Source organism: Bufo bufo, chromosome 10, assembly GCF_905171765.1.
Source record: "Bufo bufo chromosome 10, aBufBuf1.1, whole genome shotgun sequence".
NCBI classification, from domain to species: domain Eukaryota; kingdom Metazoa; phylum Chordata; class Amphibia; order Anura; family Bufonidae; genus Bufo; species Bufo bufo.
In genome coordinates this window covers 129,319,481-129,334,959 of record NC_053398.1, presented here as the reverse complement: position 1 = coordinate 129,334,959, position 15,479 = coordinate 129,319,481, and the positions used below count along the sequence as shown (strand labels likewise).

At 47.1% G+C, this 15,479-nt stretch overlaps 1 protein-coding gene across 1 annotated transcript; it reads left to right on the top strand.

Moving 5' to 3' along the window:
• The first annotated feature begins 1,024 nt into the window (after window positions 1-1,024).
• Window positions 1,025-15,097, top strand: CHMP1A (charged multivesicular body protein 1A). The gene is made up of 7 exons (XM_040410625.1): window positions 1,025-1,145; window positions 6,766-6,785; window positions 6,874-6,951; window positions 8,738-8,884; window positions 11,556-11,684; window positions 12,787-12,974; window positions 13,736-15,097. The coding sequence occupies exons 1-7, from the start codon at window positions 1,139-1,141 to the stop codon at window positions 13,755-13,757; spliced, it is 591 nt and encodes a 196-aa protein (XP_040266559.1). The 5' UTR covers window positions 1,025-1,138; the 3' UTR covers window positions 13,758-15,097.
• The last annotated feature ends 382 nt before the right edge of the window (window positions 15,098-15,479 follow it).

The window sequence follows — 15,479 nt, the reverse complement described above, 5'->3', positions numbered from 1 at the left end:
ACAAAGGGATCTAGAAGAAACCCAAAACAAGGGGTATTGGAGAAACCTCCTAAAATGCACGGGCACCATCCGTGTGGATTCCACGGACGGATCCAGACCCATTCAACTTGCATGTTCTATTTTTTTGCAGTGCGGAGGCTCGGAGATAAACCCTGTGCCTCCGTTCTGCACCGACCTTCCGGATTCACTGGAATGGGTCTGCATCCGTGATACGGTGTGCACACGGCCGGCGCCCATATATTGAGGACCCATTTGCAACAGCCATGTGCATGAGGCCTAAGAATTAGGAAAGTTGTTATGGAGGGTCAGTGTGGAATAATACACCCTGAGTAGGGAGCACTCAGCGACCTCAACAGGCAGGAGCCTAAGGCCCCTTTCACATGAGCGAGTTTTCCACGTGGGTGCAATGCGTGACATGAACGCACAGCACCCGCACTGGATCCGGACCCATTCATTTCTATGGGGCTGTGCACATGAGCGGTGATTTTCACGCATCACTTGTGCATTGTGTGAAAATCGCAGCATGTTCTATATTCTGCATTTTTCACACAACGCGGCCCCCATAGGGGGCTGCGTGAAAATAATGGGGGCATCATTCTAACTGGAGGTCACTGATGGGGGTATTATTCTTCCTGGGGGGCATTCATTCTGAGGTGCACTAATGGGCCCATTACTATTACTGGGGGGCACTAATGAGGAACACGTTAAACCACGCCCCCACAATAACCCCCCCCCCCCCCTTTGGGGTGTGGCTTAACTTGGCCTGTATTTTTTGTTTATTTGGGAAAGATGGCAACCACCCTAGCGAGAGGAAAAGTCAAAGGGGTGCTTTATCAGACTGGAAAACCAGGAGCCGGTATTCATTGCCAGTCTCCATCACAGGGCACTGGCACCTGAGAAACTACAACGCCCAGCATGCCTTGAGGGCCAGCGCCCGTCAGCAGGGCTCGCTGGGAGCTCCATTCCACCACGTGACTATGAGCGCGCCATCTGCGGTCATGTGACCCGTCCCGCCCATCCGCCTCTTTCGGCCTGACGTCATACCATCGCGAGAGCTGGGAGGGACGCGACAGGTGACAGAACCCGGAAGTGTCGCTGGCTGGGCTCGGTATCTAGGAGAGAGAAGAGAGGTCTCGGGATGGACGGTGAGTACCGGGGGGAGGAAGGAGACCCTCAGTCAGTAGATAGGGCTGGGGACAGTTGAAGATTTTAACTGAGAGCGTGCGACCACCTGAGCTAGGTGGACAAGACGTAAGGAAAAAGACGAACAGCAGGTGGCGCTATACAGATGGATTTCACTGATTATGCTACATTTTTTATTACATGCAATTACAAAAGTATTCCAGGTGCTGGTTTAAAAAATATAGCATATGATTTGGGACACATCCCCTGTAAAGGGGCGTTACTCAGCCTACGCCATGATTGCCTATGGGTACGGGCACACGCTGCGTATGTTTGTGGCCAAATCCCTACGAGTAGTGTTGAGCGAACTTGTGTTTAAAGTTCGGGTTATGGAAGAATCGCCTTATGGATTCCGCTACCACGGACCATAACGGAATTTAGAATCCATAACGCGATTCTTCAATAACCCGACGCCAAACTTAAAACACAAGTTCGCTCAACGCTACCTACGAGTTACTGACCGCTCTGCAATGCAAAAGGTGAAAATGGCAGCGCGGAGGAGGCGGCATCAGCCCACGCAGTTATCGGGTAGTCTAGTCCCTGTGGACGGGCCGGCTGCATCAGCGATCCGCTACCAACGCAAGTGACGTGACAACCCTCTGTGTACCAGATATCCTACCACCGCCCCTTTAATGGGGTTTTCCAGGATTTTAATATTGATGACCTATCCTCAGGATGGATCATCAGTATCCAGATCAGCAGGGGGTCCGACACCTCCGCCAATCAACTGGCGCAGTGAGGAAGCCGGTAGCCGGAGAGCTCACTGCGCCTGCGCCGTATACTAAACGGGACGGCGCAGGCGCGAGATTTACACGGCAGACCGGGCCAGCAGGAGAACCAACGCTGGCCTGGCCCTGTCAATCAAGACAGAAGGGGGTGTGGAAAGGAGGTGGGCGAATGAAGCCTCTAGGAGCAGGTGCTCCTAGAGGCTCATTTGCATATAATAAAAGTTAAAATTACACGAAAACAGGGGCACACTTAAAAAAAAAATAATAAAAAAAAAATGTTGAGTTCAATTCAGGTGACAGAAACCCTTTAACCACTTGTGGACCGCCGGGTGACTATAAACGCCCGGGCGGTCAAGGATGTTTCCGGACGATTGTGCAGTCGCAGGAGTCGGGAGCTGGTTGTCAGTGACAGCCGGGCTTCCCATGAAGAAGGCAGGAATATTAATATACCCCCCCCCCCCCCCCCAGTATGAGCTTATGGGGAGCAAAAATAAAAAAAAATAGACAAAAAAAAAATAAAAAAAACACACCCACATCCCATACTGCAACTTCTACCCCCGCCCCCAGTGACAATGACCCATGTATCCCCTATATCAAAATACCCATAAGAGCACATCACTTAGAATTAATATTTTAATGGCTCTTTGTACTATTAAAAAACGTGAAAAATAGACAATTTTTTTCAGTTTAAAAAAAAAAATGTCCCTGGGTATAAAAACAAATCTAAAATAAAAATGATGAAGATGAAGGTGGGTAACTGGGCCGGCCTGGAGCAGGTTATTGGGTATGTCCACTCAGGCCCCTCCCCCAGAGTAGACCTGGCGATGGGACCCCTTTAAGGGCTTGTTCACACAACCGTTGCCCACCTGTGCTGTGGACCGCAAATTTGGTGTTCGCAATGCACGGGGACCGGCCGTGGGGCTGCGTCATGCAGATGGCGACCCCATTCACTTGAATGGGGTCCATGATCTGTCCGTTCCGCAAAAAGATAGAGCAAGTTCTATCTTTTTGCGGTGCAGAGGAACGGAACCCACAGAAGCACTCCGTAGTGCTTCCGTAGGGTTCCGTTCCGCACCGCATCTCCGGATTTGCAGACCCACTCACTTGATGCGGAATGCACTGCCGGTGCCCCATTTATTGCGGACCCGCCATATGCGGGCCGCAATACGGCAACGGAGGGGCAACAGTCGTGTGAATGAGCCCTGAGGGGGACTGCTCCAGTAATACATGTATATTGGGACATTTGCTGGCGTCCGTGGCATTGGATGTCAGTGAGCAGCTCCTGTGGCTTTCCCACCTCTCCCCTATACTGACGGGAAGGAAGAGCCGGCTCAGGTTTTACAGTGCTCTCCCAGTGGTGATGTCATCGCCCTGTCACAGCTTTATCAGACGCTCCCTCCTTGGTCTTGTGACTGAGGTGTGACAACCTGAGCGCCTGTGACTGAAGTCATGGCAGGTGTCACAGTACAAAGCCCCAGTCTGCTGAAGAGTCGTCACAAGATCCGACAACTCATGTTCTTATAATGATACGGGGTTTTTATTTATTTATTTTTTCACGATATTTAAAGGGTCGTCTGAAAATTGAACTTCTTTCTATATATCCTTTTTAATCATAGGGATGTTCATAAAGGGGACCCCCTTCTATCAGCCAGGATGCAAACCAAGAGTGGCTCTGGGGGACATGGTGTGCCACCTAATGCACGGTTGGCCATTCTGCCTGGCATGTAATCCGACATTTCTAATGTACCATACGGGCAGCCACGGCTTCTCTCAGGCGATTGCTGGGGAGATCCGATCGCTGGGCCATCTTCATTAGAAAAAGGTGTCATCATGAGACGAGCCGTCCCCTCCCCTCAGGTGTTTGCTTTAGTAACTACTTGCTTTGACCACATAATAATTCTGGAGCATCTACATCTATTCTTATGACCGTGTTGTGCCATTCCCCTATTATTCCTGCTAGACATTAGGAATGAATTGCTGGCAGTCTGCAATGAAGGTCCAGCTGGGTGTTACCAGTTGAGGGGGGGGGGGGTGACCCTGCACAGTCTGACACTTGCAGCACTGATTGGATAATGTCAGACTGGGCAAGGGAGGAGGAAAATGCAAAAGAAACAGCATTGGAAAAGAACAATCCTCATGTTTTATGGGTTCTCTAAGCCCTGGCCCCCTTTTGCTTACCAATGGGTGCACGATTTTGCGATACCCAGCACGTCATGGGGGCTGCATGCTTACTTCTTTATTTTTTTGTGTTCACGTAGGTCTATGAGGGCTTGCTTTTTTTATTTTTTTGCTAGATGAGTTGTAGTTTCTATTGGTACCATTTTAGGATGCATATACGGTTTTGATTCATGCGGGGTGGGTGTAATGGACGTTCCCGCGACAGGTGGCAGAAGATCGGTGAGACTGGTAACACGTGGTTTGATCTGACAGGTTTCCCTGTGGATCAATAGCATCTGTGTTGTTTCTGGTATGGCCACATCCCTTGCTTCAGGTGTGGCTATTAGGGTCATTTAACCTTCTCTATTTATTGCTGCTTCTCCCACAATGCTGTGCGGTTTATAGATTCAGTTTCAGTTGTGGATAGCTGGTGTGTGGATCTCGGTTGAGTTCCTGGTGCTTCAATTGCTTCTTTGAAGTTAAGTCTTTCCTTTCCCTTTTTGTATTTTGTTTGAGTTCAGTGTGTTGCATTTCCCTATTGTTGTATTAGGCCTGAAGGAGACTCTTATTCCTTCCTTTTGGAGGAATGGGTAGTCTCGTCCCTGCCATTGGTACCAGGGTCCTGTAGGGCTTGATAGGACTCTAGGTATTATTAAAGCGCCATTCATCCCAAAGCGCTGTACATATGATAAGCGGTGCACATACATAATACAGACAATTGCACTAAGCATGAACAAGACGAGTTACAGACTGGTACAGAAGGAGAGAGGGCCCTGCCCGTGAGGGCTTACAGTCTACATGGTATGGGAGAAGGACACAGTAGGTGCGGGTGAAGCTGGTCGTGGCGGTATACAGGCAGCAGGGTCACTGGTCTGAAGAGGTGGGTTTTCAGGTTTCTTTTGAAGGATTCCACGGTAGGTGAGAGTCTGATATGTTGGGGTAGCGAGTTCCAGAGTGTGGGGGATGCACAGGAGAAATCTTGGAGGCGATTGTGGGAAGAGGTGAGGAGAGGAGGAGGAGGTCTTGTAAGGATCGGAGACAGCGTGTGGGGATGTATCAGGAAAGTAGCTCAGAGATGTAGGGAGGGGACAGGTTGCGGACGGCCTTGTATGATTTGTTAGTATTTTGAACCGAATTGTAACGGGGAGCCAGTGAAGGGATTGGCAGAGGAGTAACAGGGCGAGAGGTGGATCAGTCGGGCAGCAGAGTTGAGGATAGATTGGAGGGGTGCGAGAGTGCTAGATGGAAGGCCACAGAGGAGAGTGTTGCAGTAGTCTAGGTGGAAGATGATGAGGGCATGTACAATTAGTTTTGCAGACTTAAAGTTGAGGAAAGCGCGGATGCAGGAGATATTTTTGAGTTGGAGTCGGCAGGTGGTGGAAAGGGCTTGGATGTGCGGTCGGAAGCAGAGAGCAGAATACGAGGTCGCTCCAAGGCAGCGGACTGGGTTAACCGGGGAGAGTGTGCATCCATTGATTGTGATAGATAGGTCTGTTGGAGGGGTTGAGCAAGATGGGGGAAAGATGATGAATTCTGTTTTATCCATGTTAAGTTTTAGAAAGAGAGAGGAGAAGGAGGATATGGAAGATAGGCATTGCGGGATTCTGGATAGTAAGGTGGTGATGTCCGGACCAGAGAGGTACATTTGTGTGTCGTCAGCATAAGGCCTCATGCACACAGCCGCAGTTTTGGTGGCTCAGATTCACTATAATGGGGCCGCAAAAGACTGCCCCGCAAAAAAAATATAACATGTCCTATTCTTATCCATTTTGCGGACAAGAATAGGCATTTCTACCATGGGCTGCCTGTTCCGTTCCGCAAATTGTGGAAGGCACACGGGCGGCTTCTGTGTTTTGCGGATTGCAAAAAAAACGGAACGGTCGTGTGCATGAGGCCTAAAAGTGATACTGAAAGCCATGGGACTCTGAGATGTCCCAGGCAGAACGGAGCGGTCGGTCGCACATGCACGCGGCCGCCTCATTCATTCCTATGGGAGTTTCGGAGACAGCTGATCGCTGTACTCCACCATCTCTAGAACTCCCATAGAAATGAATGGAGCGGCTGTGTGCACATACGACCAGCTGCTCCGTTCATTTCAGAGGGGTTTGGGCCCAGCAACAGGACCCCCTCCAATCTATGGAAAGGGGGTAACTTTAACCACTCAGAATAACCCTTTAAAGGGGTTGTCCGGGCTTTTACTATTGATGATCTTTACTCAGGATAGGTCATCAATATCAGATTGGCGGGGATCCAACACCCGGCACCCCCGCCGATCAGTGGTATGAGTTGACAGTGTGCACGTGCCGTCTCCCTTCTCTCTACCTGTCCGTTGCTTCTTTGCCATAGACATACAGCAGGAGGAGAGAAGGGAGACGGCACATGCACACTGATCGCCGTCTCCCTATACTACTGATGAGTGGGGGTGTCGGACCCCCGCCAATCTGATATTGATGACCTATCCTGAGGATAGGTCATCAGTAGGAAAAGCCTGGAAAACCCCTTTAAGTTGCGCCGTGCTCTATATGTATTTTTATTATTTTGTATTAGTTTTAAACCATTAAATATTTTTTGCATAAGAAATAGATGTATTTATTTTGGGAGGGTGTTCTGATCTTTATGAAACTTTTTGGTTCCACTTTTTATGTCATCACTTTTATAACCATTCTTTCTTCTTTTTTCTTTTTCTTTTTTTTTGCAGACACGTTGTTCCAGTTGCGGGTGAGTATATCCGGCTTCATGCGCCATCTCTCGCCCCTGTGGGATCATCTCACTGCGGCTTCATCTATTGTATTCTGATTGGTTTCAGTTCACGGCCAAGCAGCTGGAGAAGCTGGCAAAGAAAGCGGAGAAGGATTCCAATACTGAAAACGCCAAAGTCAAAAAGGTAATATCAGTGGCCCGGAGAGGTTACTGGGCGGATTACTGTGAACCCGGAGAGGTTACTGCGCCCTCTACTGGGCGGATTACTGTGAACCCGGAAAGGTTACTGCGCCCTCTACTGGGCGGATTACTGTGAACCCGGAGAGGTTACTGCGCCCTCTACTGGGCGGATTACTGTGAACCCGGAGAGGTTACTGCGCCCTCTACTGGGCGGATTACTGTGAACCCGGAGAGGTTACTGTGCCCTCTACTGGGCAGAGTACTGTAAACCCGGAGAGGTTACTGCGCCCTCTACTGGGCGGATTACTGTGAACCCGGAGAGGTTACTGCGCCCTCTACTGGGCGGATTACTGTGAACCCGGAGAGGTTACTGCGCCCTCTACTGGGCAGATTACTCTGAACCCGGAGAGGTTACTGCGCCCTCTACTGGGCAGATTACTCTGAACCCGGAGAGGTTACTGCGCCCTCTACTGGGCGGATTACTGTGAACCCGGAGAGGTTACTGCGCCCTCTACCGGGCGGAGTACTGTGAACCCGGAGAGGTTACTGCGCCATCTACTGGGCAGAGTACTGTGAACCCGGAGAGGTTACTGGGCAGATTACTGTGAGCCCCGAGAGGATTGGTGTATTAATGAATAGTCTATGTCTCATACTCATTTACATTTAAGAGTCTGGAAAAGCTGCATGACAGCCCCAAGTAGAAGTGGCCATATTGATTATCACCCAGCTGATACAGATACAGATATATATATATATTATTATTTTTTTAAGAAAAGAGCTCAACAAAATATATTTTTTACTGTTCAAAGGGGTTTTGCAGTGGGTTTATATTGATGTCCTATCCTCAGGATAGGTCATCAATATCAGGTCAGTGATCGGACCCCCGCCGATCAGCAGTTCACTTACTCTTCAAGATTATCTGTGCATCGTCTCGCTTGTAAGTAGTAATTACCTCTGCTCGCCCCGTACAAGTGACTGGACCCCCGCCAAGCTGATATTGATGACCTATCCTGAGGATAGGTCCTCAATATAAACTCACTCCTCAACCTTTTTAACCCCTTAAAGAGACTGTGCCAAGATATCAACTTCTGATCGGTAGAAGTCTGACCGCCAGGACCCCCCACTGATCACTAGGATGAGGTTCAGTGCATTCATTCTGTATGAGGCTTGGCAATCTACGTTGGTCACAGTGGCTCCATTCATATCAGGGCACAGGACCCCCATGATCAGAGGCTTATCCTCTATCCTTTGGGTTGAAGATAAGTTGATATCTTTTCACAGCCCCTTTAAGGACCAGACAGTTTTGGTGGTGATGTTTTAGTTTTTTCGGTGCATTTACACCAACAGATTATCTGACCAATTTCTGTCCAATCGGACCAATAGTTGGTGTGTGTAAAAAAGCCATCTGACCAATGATTGGTCAGAAAATCTGTTAGTGTGAATGCACTGCCTTTCACATCACTGCTGAGGCCAATCATTGTCTGCAGCAGCGCACGTGACCCCCTCTGTACTGAAGTTTTTAGGCACAGACCAGAAGCCGCTGAAGGGAGCAGGTGAGTATGTTTTTTTTTTTAACAGGTACATCTCACTATAGAGGTCAGTTAAAGAAGTCCTCAACGCTGGGCAGCCCCTTTAAGGGCTGCATATGTGAGCACCCATGTGTTGAAAGGATTCTCCTTGCAGAGGGCATCTCAAATTGAATTGTGTTGTGTCTCTTATCTTTCATCAGGTCACATATCAGTATTTGCCTGGGGCTAGTTCTCAGCATTTTCTCTTTGTTCTCCGCACAGGCCCTGCAGCAGAAGAATGTGGAAGTTGCCCGTGTGTATGCCGAGAATGCAATCAGGAAGAAGAACGAGGGTCTGAACTGGCTGCGGATGGCTTCACGGGTAGATGCCGTGGCCTCTAAAGTACAGACAGCAGTCACCATGAAGGGGGTAGGTGTCCTGACGCTCCCAGTTATGAGCTGAGCAAATCATCAGCCATAAATACGCCCGGTGTGAGTGCCCACTACTCAGATAAAGAATACTCCCAGAATTATCCCTACCGATCCAGCAGATTGTAGGGTTAGGCTACGTCTACACGACGACCTTTGTCGCGCGACAGATAGGGCACAATTACACTGCAACATTTGTAGCGCAACATTTTGTTGCACCAATATCGCGCAACAATTTTTATAATGTCTATGGTGTCGCGCTGCAACATGCTGCGATGCAAAAGTAGCAGAAAAATCTATTTTTCTGCTACTGTTGCGTCGCAACAAAAATATATTTTCTGCGACTGTTGCGTCGCAGTCTCAGCATGTTGCAGTGCGACACCATAGACTGCCATTATAAAAATTGTCGCGCGACAAATGTCATCGTGTAGAAGTAGCCTTATAGGGAGAGGGATTCCAACGTGTAAGTTAGGGGTCAGCGCTGAATATTTTGAGCCCCTTGCATACTTATTTGTCTAACCTTCTTTCTTGAGGCATTAACTTGCTAGGACCCTACATTAAGATGCTGATCTATATTTCAGTAAAATGAGGTTCACACTGGGAAGGGAAAATACGAGTCACTGGCGCGTACTGCCCGTCACTGGCGCGTACTGCCCGTCACTGGCGCGTACGAGCAGTGAGACTATGGAGCTCTCTGCCTGAGGAGGTGGTGATGGTGAGTTCACTAAAATGGTTAAAGAGGGGCCTGGATGTATTTGTGGAGTGTAATAATATTACAGGCTATAGCTACTAGATTTCTGGAGAGGTTGATAATCCAGGAAATTATTCAGATTGGAGTCGGGAAGGGATTTTTTCACCCTAAAGTGAGGAATCATGGCTTCATGTGTGTGTTTTTTTGTTTTGTTTTTACCTCCCTCTGGATCAGCACTGCAGGTTAACAGGCTGAACTGGTTGGACGTGTGATTATTATTATTTTTTATTTTTATTTTTTACCTTGCAAGCTATGTTAGGGTACTTTCACACTAGCATTTTTCTTTTCCAGCAGGAGTTCCGTCCTAGGGGCTCAATACCCGAAAAGAACTGATCAGTTTCATCCCCATGCATCCTGAATAGATAGATCAGTTCAGGATGCATCAGGATGTCTTCAGTTCAGTCACTGAACAGCGTTTTGGATGGAGGAAATACCGCAGCAGCGTCCAAAATTCCGGATCAGTTGCCGGAAGCCGGCATTAATTTACATTGAAATGTATTAGTGTCAGATCCAGCATTAAAAATACCGCAATGCCGGATCCGTCCTTCCGGTCCACGCATGCGTAGACCGGTAAAAATGTGAAATTTTTTTATAACGGATCCGTTTCTCCGGATGACATACGGAGAGACGGATCCGTTCTTGCAATGCATTTGTAAGATGGATCCGCATGCAGATTGCCGGATCCAGCAGGCAGTTCCGGCGACAGAACTGCTTGCCGGATCACTCTGCCGCAAGTGTGAAAGTAGCCAAGTGTGTAAAAGGAGATCCAGCAAATGTTGACACAAACCTTCTCTTTATTGTCATCCAAAGTATTAAAAAACCTAGTGACACCACCTTACATTTTCAGATCTCCTTTGGATAATGAAAGGTGGAATCTAATTGGTTGCTATGGACAACTAATCCAGTTCTACTTTGCACCAGTTTTGATAAATCTCCCTCACAGTCATGTGAATCAGTCGCTGGATTTCAACACCTCCAACCCTTATTTTTATCCTTTGCCCTCCCGTACAGAAGGCATGGAGAGATTTCGGTTGTCTTTTGAGAGAGAGCTCAGAAAATGGTGTGAATCCTCTTTGATTACTAAGAAATCACACAATTTGACTAAACAGCAATAAAATGCACTGTGTGAATCGCAGCATGATCCTGATATCGTTATTAAGATGTCAAAGGGGGATCAGCAGTTCTTCATAGGGTATGTTATAAGGCACAAATATTAAAAATGCTTAATGATCATGCCGTATACAGAAAAGTCAAATATAATCCGACTGCGGCCTTTCAGCAGGAGTCATTCAAAGTCCTGAATGAGGGTCTACAAGAGGGTGTGACGACTCGGCAACAGTTTGATATTTATTTATTTTTTTGTGTGTAGATCATCCGGTAATTCCCATTTTGCATGCCCTACCAAAAACACATAAAGGTATCAATCCTCCTCCCATGCGCCCCATTATCTCGGGGATAGGATCCCTTACTGAGTGCCTTTATAACATACCCTATGGCGAGTGGCTGGATTCACTTCTCCAACCCATCGTCTATCGCGTGCCAGGTTTTTTGAGGGACACACGAGATGTGTTACTGGTGTACTAATTATGTACGGTTAAAGGCTAGGTACACCTTTTGGGGGAATTTTTTATTTATTATTGAATTGTACTCATGAGGTAAAAAAATTTTTTTTTTCAGTTGGTCTTTATAGAAAATATGGAGTCCTTTTCTCTGTACAGGGCTGAGATGCTCTAGTAGCAGGGTCTGAATTTTCTCTCTTCCGTCAGGCAGGGAGCTGATGGCTCCATATCTCTGCTCTCAGACCTTATAAATGCTATTTATAGCTCTGTCTTACTAATAAGAATGTGTAAACGCAAATCATCCGGATGTTCAAGGACAAATCAAATACTAAAGACATCTGCGTTTTCTGCTTCTTTCGCAGGTGACCAAGAACATGGCCCAGGTGACAAAGTCTCTGGACAAAGCCCTGAGCTCCATGGACCTGCAGAAGGTGTCGGCTGTTATGGATAAATTTGAGCAGCAGGTTCAGAATTTGGATGTGCACACATCGGTGAGTAACGGTGACCGTGTCTGTCTGTGGGTCCCTTGAACATCCACCTTCGCAACCAAAATTTTTGAAACTCTTTTGCAATAGGTCTTAATATTAAAAATTAAAAAAAACGATGGTTTTGTTTTCTGCAGCTCCTGTGAAGATTGAGTCTCCATTGTAATAGACTGCACTCAAGTTCTGTACAGTGCAGTCCTGCACTTTCTTCCATTTGTCCCCTACATCATTCATTTGGTAGACAGAAATGTATATGACTGCAGAATCAGACTACGCAGGGTTTGTTTGTCGTCTGTTACTATGGAGACGCCTAGTCTGTGTAGAAGTTGTAAAAACAAAAGGGTAGGAGATTTTTACTTAAAGGGGTTCTCCGGTAAGTAAGTAAATGAAAATACCTAAATATTACTTTATTATAAATATATTCCTAAATATCTTTCATTACTTATAATGGCTCGTTTTGTCTGGGGAGCAAACATTAGGAGAAATAAAATGGCTGCATGTACGGGGCTGGAGCGATGGGTAAACATGGCACCCGCTCACACGAGCACCGGGCACCATGGCTGCAAAAAACAAGCCCTCATATGGATACGTGAACAAAAAAATAAAAAAGTTATGGCTCAAGGAATATAGGGAGGAAAAATGAAAACGCAAAAATGAGAAAAACCTCTGGTATCCAAGGGGTTAAAGTGAAATTGCTGTTCGTCTTAACAATGTATTGGTAGTATTCACAGCCTGCTGGGGAGGCACAGGTTGGACACCACTGACACCACTGTCTATATGATCTATACTCAGATCCTCAACCTCTGCACTGCCACGTCCGTCCACTGGGTGGCTCTCATGTCCAGAGGTTTGCAGACAAGGAACCTAATTTCTAGATTTCCTACTAATTTTGAAAGAACTGTTATTGCTCTATATATGTCACTCACACCGTGAATCCACCGTCCTTTTGAAGTATGTGGCAAGGAATGACTCATTTGCAGAAGGGGAAAACTTGATGTAAAAACAAAGGCTTGAAGTCTATGGTCAAAGAAAGCACAAAAGTCTGTAAAAAAAAAACACAATTTTTTTTTGTTCTTTTGCCGACTATGTAACCCTTAATCTTTCTCAGGTAATGGAGGACTCCATGGGATCGGCTATGACCCTGACCACCCCACAAGAGCAGGTGGATAATTTGATTTTGCAGGTCGCGGAGGAGAATGGGCTGGAAATAATGGATCAGCTGAACCAGCTTCCGCAGGGTGCTTCCTCCGTGGGCGAGAGTTCCACCCGCACACCGGAAGACCAGCTGTCACGCAGGTGAGGCTGAAGCACCAGCTACAGATAAGCAAAGTAGTATACGGCCCAGTTGGTTTGTCACCTCTAATTGCAAGGTGGGCTGTGATTGGAAAGTAGATGGTTGAACCCCAGGAGCTGAATGTAGAGCAGGGGTCCGCAATCTCCGGGACTCCAGCTGCTGTGAAACTACAATTCCCAGCATACACACCGGCTCAGCTGCTCTTAAAGTAAATGGAGCACTCTGGGATTGTAGTTTCAGAACAGCTGGAGTGCAGAAGGTTGCTGATCCCTGATGTAGACTGAGCATGTAAGTAATTTTCATAAACGACTTAATGGGTTGTGCAGGCCATACATATTGATGACCCATCGTCAGGATTGGTCATCGATATCTGATCGGCAGGGGACGTCACCTCTGCTGTTTGAAGTGGAGACTGCACTCCATGCGAGCGCTGCTTCCTGGTCATTACACTATGCGCCGTCTCCTCTGGAATGGTGGCGCAGTGTAATTACAAGTACTTGATCCGTTCAAGTGACTGGAGTGAATACTTGTCATTACCTATCGCCGCTGAAACTTTGGAGATGATGGGCAGTGTAATAAAGAGGAAGTAGTGCCCACATGGAGTGCTGCCTCCTCCACTTCACAACAGCTGATCGGCGATCAGATATGGATGACTTATCCTGATAGGTATCAATACCTACGACCTGCACCACCCCTTTGTGCTAAGTGATTATACTGTACACACTGCTACGTCTCCCCTGACTGTCGTCCTTTCTTCTTTCAGACTGGCTGCTCTGAGGAACTGATGTCTTGCTGCTTCGCCCTCTCCTTCCTGGAGTTTTTGGTACACTGGGGTCCCTTGATCACACCTGGCCTTCTCCACTATATGTTGGGAAGATCCTAGGCCCTGGGATTGTGCTGCTACTGCTTACTGGTCACTCAGTCCATCTAGGAAGCTGAAGCATTCTCATACAGGGGCCTTGATGCATGGATTTCAGCCTAGGATTAGCGTCTCATATGGAGGCATAATGTACAATTATTCTATTCTCTCTTATTGTTCCTGACTCCTTGCCAGATGAGCCTTGCTGGGAAGGTGGGAACGTTGGTGATACCAGAGGACGTTCGAGCCGCTGGCCATCACATCTGGGGGTGATCTCAGAATTTGCTCTGTATTAATAAGTGCTTCCTCACATACTAGAGGTTATATATTATCTGCACAGTTTCCCCATCTCGCTGTCCTTACGACTTAAAGGACATGTCCTTACTCAATGTGTGCCAGAGACGTGTTACATTCTCCTACCCGCAGCCAATCAGAAGATCAATACCGTCTGTGTGTGGTGGTAAACCTAATTACTGTATGTGGGATTTACTGACGAATTGTCCCCGAATCCACAGATCACATCCAGGCGTCTGCTTGTTGCTGTAAGCCCCTGTGCGGAGTGGGTTAAACATGTGATGTCTTGTGCCTGTTAACCGTTAATATGCTGGGGGGGATGTCATGCTTGCCTTGGTAGTTCATAGGACCATTAAGGCCTTTTTTCCATGTAGGTTAGGGGTCAGCAATCTCTGGCACCCCGGGCTGATGTGAAACTACAACTCCCAGTTGCTCGGTTGTCTTTGGAACTCCCATAGAAGTAAATGGAGCACGCTGAGAGTTGTAGTTTACCACCAGTTGTTGTAGTTAATTACAAAGTGTCCTGTACTTTATAAAGAGCATCTCCTCCTAATAATAAGATTAATTATTAACAGTCACTATTGGCCATAGGTCCTCGAGTCGTCGGCTTCTGCCACCTTGCTAAAAATCCCATTAGATATGGGTGTTCCTTAGAAAAGCAGGGTGCCCATCCATACGGCCACCATTATAGCCTGCACCCAGCTTTTTTTAGGGCCCTGAATGAAACTTGTACCTAAGTCATATTATACATTTTTCCATATCCGTGTGTGACTAAGCAGAGTTTCCGTTCAGGCTCTTAGGAAAGCCGGGGGCTGGAATGGCAGCCATATTAGTTATCGCCCATTTTTCCCCTAGAAGGAGATGTAACCAAAAGTGGTTCACTAAAGAAAAAACTCAGGAATTTATTTTTACAGGTATTTTTTTTTCCTACAGGGGGAGATGTTCTATAAGACAACACTACATATGGGCCCCTATCATGGTTTCCCAGTGCTCGGTGTCCAATGCAAATAATTAAAGGGGGTGTACAACATTGGAAAAACATGGCTGCTTTCTTTTATAGACAGTGCCACTCCTGGACAGAGGTTGTGTCTGGTATTACAGTTCAGTTCCACGAGTGAATGGGTCTGAGCTGCAGTACCGCACACAACCCACGGACAGGCGTGGCACTGTTTTGTTAAAAAAGCAGCCATGTTTTTCCAATCCTGCACATTCCCTTTAATAGACTGTTGTTCTCTTCTTTGTGCAGTTCTATGGTTGTGCCACAGTGTAGAGTAACAGATCACTCTCCTACTTTGGTTTTTAGCCTCCCCTTATATAAATGATGTGCATTATTACATTTGCTTTTTACCAATTT

Excerpts from the sequence above, each read along its gene's own strand:
- CHMP1A (XM_040410625.1), top strand. Across the intron at positions 6,786-6,873 it reads ACACGTTGTTCCAGTTGCGG|TTCACGGCCAAGCAGCTGGA; the intron begins GTGAGTATATCC and ends GATTGGTTTCAG. Across the intron at positions 11,685-12,786 it reads ATTTGGATGTGCACACATCG|GTAATGGAGGACTCCATGGG; the intron begins GTGAGTAACGGT and ends AATCTTTCTCAG.